Source organism: Lagopus leucura, unplaced genomic scaffold (assembly GCF_019238085.1).
Source record: "Lagopus leucura isolate 7727_CA_CO unplaced genomic scaffold, USGS_WTPT01 48922-0_obj-0_obj, whole genome shotgun sequence".
Taxonomy (NCBI): domain Eukaryota; kingdom Metazoa; phylum Chordata; class Aves; order Galliformes; family Phasianidae; genus Lagopus; species Lagopus leucura.
Window position 1 is genome coordinate 1 of NW_024968697.1, and position 6,640 is coordinate 6,640.

The window sequence follows — 6,640 nt, forward strand, 5'->3', positions numbered from 1 at the left end:
TGTTCTCTGAGTAAAGAATTCCTTCCTAACACTTAATCTAATTCTACCCTAACTTGAAAGCAGCCTTGAAATCGTAGGACAAGTTAGTTGTTCCTGTTTCAGTATATTTCCGGAGTGTATGTTCATGTATATTTACAGATATATGAGATTATGTATATATGCTCTTGTATATGTATGTTGCATATATATATTCTATATTTTTATTATGAGTTTCACTTTTTTAGTGAGTCTTGTGGCAACCTGAATTTGTCTGAAGGGTAAAGTTATATGTGACTTTGTCTAAGTTTGTGTTGTTGGAGCATGAGCACAGAGGAATGTATGTGAATGTTTCAGTGTATTTCCACAATGGTCAATGCTTTTTCTTTCTAAGACGTTTAACTTTGTATGCCTAATGAGAACTGGCTTTCCTGTGGATAGATAAATGTATTACGTTACTAAATGAAAAAGAGCAACATCAGGCTTTTTTTTTTTTTTTTTTTTAATTTGATGTTCTTGTCTTCCAAAATCCTTGTCAGTAGCAGTTATATTTGGGAGTCATGCTGGACTTTGGATACTTTTCTAAATAAATTAGCTGGTCTTCTTAGTGCTTTTCTATACTCTTTCCTGCTGTCGTCATATCACTGATTAATTCCTAACAATTCCATTGTAATTGTGAATCAATAATAAAAGCCAAAGGCTTCAATACTTCCACGTCAGTTCTTCTCCTTTCATTTTCTTTTTCTGTGCCATTTAACATAGAAGGCAATTAAAATTACCTTATGTAGAAAAAGTGAGATTTTACATTGAAATATGCCTCTGAAGCCTTACCAGTGTTGTGCAACACAGAACAGGCAGCACTGAATAAAACATCTGTCACAAGTCTGGATAATTATTCTGGAGTCCGTACCCCCACGTACAGAGTGGGTTTTGCACGATACTTATAAGGAAGCATCCTGGCACCTTGGACAATGACTGTGGTGAAATCCAGGGGTATTAAATCAATGTTTGTTTTACTTTCTCGGGCTTCTTTCTCCCTGTAAAGGCTTGCTTCTCCCTTTGTGGCTACTGTGCTTTCTTCTGCCTGAGAAGAGAAGTAGCTCACTGTGGGCCATAAGCAGGTGTTTCTAATGAGTGGGCTAGATGGCGTTGCAGGCAATTGGTTTGTGATGGAATGTCAAAGTATGGGTGTATGGGCTGAGTGTATTTGGAAAATAAGGAAATCTGCTTGTACACATGTGTCTCTGTGGGCGTATTTGTATGTACTCACATATACTTGTGTGTGTATACTTACGTACCCATGCTTCTGTGTGTGTTATTCATACGTGTATGAATATGCACACACATGAGATTACATTTTCTGAGGGTGTAGCATGGTGCATACCCTGCTTTCAGTTCTAGTTTCCTGGTGTAATGACTTCTGTAGGGTTGGTCCAAAGTCTGCTTTTTTCAGTTCACTCTGTTGGATCAAAATAGCACAAGGGCCAGTCAGATCTGAACTTTTGGCAAGTGACTAGTGAATCATGTGGTAGCAAACACTGAGCATAGATAAAAGTGACTGGGGGGCTGAGTGCCTAGAGATAAGGAGGGAAATAGGTGGAATTGACTTTGTGATGTGCTCTTACCACAAGCCCACATTTCATGGACTCACTCATTTAAAGAAGATGAACAACACTACTGATTTTGTGTCAATCAGATTCTCCACATAGGAATTACCCCACATACATAGCTGAATCTGAAAACTGAAGTGGTAAGGAAACAGCCACATGAGAGGAAGCTGGGTGAAGAGCAGTCATCAAGAGAGAGAAGAAACATAAAGCAGGATAAGCAGCATGCAAGCACTCGAGATGGAGCACCAGGGAATGGTTTCTGCACAGAGGTGAGTTTGCAGGCTGGAGGTTCAGAGAAAGAGAGAGACGCTATGATGCCGTTGTGAGAAGTGAGGAGGGTGCACTGGACTATCTAACCTCTGCCACCAAGCCTTACTCCTCAGTGTGGGAGATGCAGGATGCTTGGGTGCTGGGCAGGGGCCACCTCCTGGAGGGCATAGTGGGAAGGAATTTCTGGCTGCCAGCAGTGGAGATGGTAGGAGCAATTACAGGCAGCTGGCAGGGCTGCGTAGCAGGCAAGTGTTGAGTGGAACACTCCCTGGGAGTACCAGCAGCAGTGTCCTTCAGGAAACAGGGAAGGAGTAAGGCAGCTAATGAAAAAGAGACAAGCTGGGTCAGGCTGGAAAACTTATGCTCAGTTTCCTCTTGGAAGGATGCCTTGTGTATGCTTTGTCCAGTTCATGTGTTGTCCCGTTTGTACGTCACTGCCAACTGCCCAGGGAAGGAGAAATGTGAACATGGGCTGCTTTTGTTTTAGGAATCCAACAAGAAGGAGCTCAGTAAGCAATGTCTCAGGACAAGGGGGTCAGCTAGCTCCTTACTTCACTCTGCTATCACCATTGCTTTACATGTGTGTGTACGCATATACACATACGTGCTATTGATGCATAACCAGGATGTGTGTAATACATGCACAACTGAGTGGGAGGCAACAATTTTCCCAGTCTGCTTGTGCATCGATCCACACTGCATTCTGTAGCGTTTCTAGAATTTAATACCCCTCTTTTAGCTTGATGCTGCTTCCCAAGCTAGAATCAATTTGCACGCTATTTGCATGCACTTACATTTAGCATCTATTAGCATTTACAGAACCTTGCTCTATTGACACTCGTGGTTTTGTTTAGGAATATGTTCCTATACTTCTACTACTTTTGTCTAGGAAGAATAACCTTGAATGTGCCTGGGTTATCTTTGTCTGTAAACCAGAAACACTTTGGGAATTTAATTCATTATGATGCCTTATGGTACAAGTGTTATCTGTGAAAGTTTTCCCATATTACCTGTATTTCAGCTTCTATGTGGCAATTTATTCTGTATCCATCACAAAAGGGAAAAAGTGATTCCTTAATAGGGTGGTAAGTGGAGCGGGGAAGTGTTTCTGAATGGGTGTGGAGGGGTCAGAGAAGGACCCTGGAAGTCAGGAAGCAGGCTTACAAGACAGGAATGGGAAGAGAATGGCTGAAAATGAATGAGAGTAAGAAAGGAGTTTCCAAGAGTGCCCCCATGGGACAGACAGTCAAAACAACCTGGAAAAGACACTCGGGGTAGTGACAGGGTAGAAAAATTCCTCCTGTGCCACCAAACTGAATTTATTCCTGCCCTCCCTGCCAGTAAGGAGGAGAGTTGTTTGGCTCAGCCAAGTGTTTCCAGTGTGTTACCTGTCCAGTTCCCTTTTGTTCTGCCAATTTTCAATCTGTACATAACCAACCTTTAGATAGATTTTGATGGATCATGCTGCCTAGTTGTTTGTGTTTTTTTCTAATTATTGTCTCTTTTCCTAACTAGTGTGCAGCTTGATGCCACCTTAGGCTTGCTATTATTTTAGTAATCACACTTGAATGTGTTGCTCATGAAACTGATCTACACTGTAGCTTTTTCTGCTATTGCCTTACAGCACTGTGTTATCCAGCCAGCTTCACATAATCAAAGAAGCCCCATAAAAAAGCCTCATCTGGACAGCAGGTGAGTGCGACTATAGATTATAACTTTGGATGGGATTCACCTGCCTAAACAGCTAGACAGCTATACAAGGGATCTTCATTTAAGATTATGGTATAATTTTTCTTGGAGGTATTGTATCTTATTACGTGTCTACAAGACAGGATGTGAATTGCCCCTAAAAGCTGTTATTTCTCTTCAGTGACCTTGAAGTACATGGTGAGTGACCACAGCTTTAAAGTCTGGGGAGATTATTGTGTCCTCCAAGACTGAAATCTCTACATCAGAAAAAGACAGAGATTGAGGGAAAATAGAGCATGAAGTCAAAATACTTGTCGTCTTTTTTAGGTGGGAAGAGATGGAAGGATCTAAAAAATGAACCACATCCTTTCCTCTTGTCTCTGTATGTCCAAACAACCTCATCTAGTTCTGCCCTTTTTGAGTGACTTTAAGCAACTCTAGCTCAAATAATGCAACTAGAACAGGAGGACTTGTCTGTATGAACTTGCCTATTTGGGCCAGCTACTGTAAAACAAACTGGGGTATGAATTCCGAGTACAGTAGTTCTTCTGCACAGTATCTCAGTGGGATGACTGAAGGAGAAAGTACTCCTCTGTGAGTCAATCTAACCTTTGGGAACAGTTCATTTGTCTCTTTGGAGATGGTTCACTCTTTTGACCCTCAGTAAAGTGACAACATCTCTGGCAAGGATTCTGTGATACACTGGGAAACGTTATCTCATACTTTAAAAGTGCTCTTTGATCCTTGCCAAGAAAGCATAAACCAAAAAAAGGTTCTAAATGCAACATATTATAAGTATTTTTAGGGGAAAACTGCCCTCCCTAGCTTTAAGAATTGTTTTATTCTAGTTCCTCAAAGAAACTAGCTAATATCTCTGTTGGAAGTGAGGTCAAGCTGGGTATTTTGGTATGCTCTGCAATACAAAAAAAAAACACGTAATCAATATGGAAGGTATGAAAGTGAGGAGAAAGAAGAGTGAGAGAGAATCCACCTACAACTGTGGGGGTTATCTCTAATCGTTTCAATTCAGATCACAAGGAACTGGCTGTGAGGCTGGAAAAAGAAGTGGATATATTCCAGCCAATTGACCTGACCTGCAGGAAGCACCCAGAACCTCTGATCCAAAGCAGAAAAAATCCCTAGCCGAGGGGGAGGATATGGCAGTAAAAAGGAAGATCTAGGAGTCAGCAAATTGTAATGGTCAGTTCTACCAGCTTGTGTTTCAGATTCAAGTATTAGACTGATCACAATATGATAATGATAGACTACACAGACATATCTCTCTGCATCTAGCATATATATGCCAGGGATAGCCAAAGGCAGAAGAAAGTAGTTGAAATATATGCAGCCTTCTTCTCTGTACCATCAGAAGTGAGATTAGACATATGCTTGAATGAATATTAAATATTTCTAAATGGGATTGGATTTGTAATAATATAGCAGTTATTCAGGTCTCTAGTTAAATTTGAAAAATATGTGCAGCTGTCCATTCATTTAACAGTACTCACTCAAACTGAGAACATGGTGGAGAAAGAAAAGAGTTAATTCAATGTAATTGGCATTTCGCAAATTATTTTGGAATATTTAGGTACAATAAGCTTTTTGTGTGTGTGTGTAAAATAATGCAATTCATCCCTGAAATGCATTAAAAACAAATGTTATCATAGTGTCTTCAGAAAGACAGAAAAGTAAGAGGGACTGTGTTTTAGCTATATCCAAAGCGTAGCTACTCCAAAACTAAGTAATCATCTTGTATTTTGTAGATATTTCAAAGTTTAGGCAAAATAAACAACTATGCATACTTGGAAAGTGTGGGTGATCTACATAGCCTTGGCTGCACTCCTCCCTGAAGAACAAGCCCTGGGACAGGCCTGTCTTTCTTGCGATGCCACTCAGTCTTGCAACTGCTCTTCCATGGGTTTGGACTTCATTCCCTCGGGGCTCACGGGCAAAATCACGGCGTTAAACCTGGCCCACAACAGGATAAAGCTGATCCGGGCACATGATCTGCAGCAGGCTGTGAACCTGAGAGCCCTGCTGCTGCAGTCCAACCAAATCAGCTCCGTAGACGAGGACTCGTTTGCCTCCCAGGGGAAACTGGAGCTCTTGGACTTGTCAAATAACAGCCTGGCTCACTTGTCCCCGGTGTGGTTTGGGCCCCTTTTCTCGCTCCAGCACCTCCGCATTCAAGGCAATTCCTACAGCGACCTGGGAGGAAGTTCCCCCTTTTCCAGCCTGAGAAACTTGAACTCCCTCCACCTGGGCAACCCACACTTCTCCATCATCAGGCAAGGAAACTTTGAGGGCATTCCGTTTCTCAACACGCTGAAGATTGACGGTGGCAATCTCAGTCAGTACGAACCTGGAAGTCTGAAATCGATTAGGAAGATAAATCACATGATCATAAGCGTGCGAAGGATTGATGTATTCTCAGCAGTCATCAGGGACCTTCTGCACTCTGCCATTTGGTTAGATGTAAGAAAACTAGCATTCAGTGTTCCTGAAAAAATACAACTTTTGAGAATTATGTCTTCCTCTTTCGCAAAGAAAATATCTTTAAAACAGTGCTTATTTACAGATGCTACTGTACCTGTGATTGTCAGCATTTTAGAAGGCATGCCAAGATTAGTGGAGGTGGAGATGAAAGACTGTACACTCTTGGGCACTGGTCAGTGGTATACACAAATTCATGCAAAGCAGTCACAATCTCTGAGGGTTCTGACAATAGAAAATTTATCTATAGAAGAATTCTATTTGTTTACAGATCTCCAGTCTGTACTAAATCTACTATCTCTTTTTAGGAGAGTCACAGTTGAAAATACCAAGGTGTTTCTGGTACCATGCAAACTTTCACAACAACTTCTGTCATTGGAGTATCTTGACCTTAGTGCAAATTTACTTGGTGATCAGAGTTTGGAGCATTCGGCCTGTCAGGGTGCATGGCCTTCATTACAAACTCTAAATCTTAGTCAGAATTCATTGAGTGACTTAGAAATGACAGGTAAAAGCTTGTTTCATCTAAGAAACCTAACTCTCTTAGACATCAGTGAAAACAATTTTGGTGAGATTCCAGATGTGTGTGAATGGCCTGCAAA

The 6,640-nt window shown here is 41.3% G+C and overlaps 1 protein-coding gene across 1 annotated transcript; it reads left to right on the top strand.

Moving 5' to 3' along the window:
- Positions 1-5,336: 5,336 nt before the first annotated feature.
- Positions 5,337-6,632, top strand: LOC122193791 (toll-like receptor 2 type-2; the record flags this gene model as incomplete). Its single annotated transcript, XM_042894678.1, has 1 exon — positions 5,337-6,632. A coding segment is annotated over exon 1 (1,293 nt), but the record flags the coding sequence as incomplete, so codon positions are not given.
- Between the last annotated feature and the right edge of the window lie 8 nt (positions 6,633-6,640).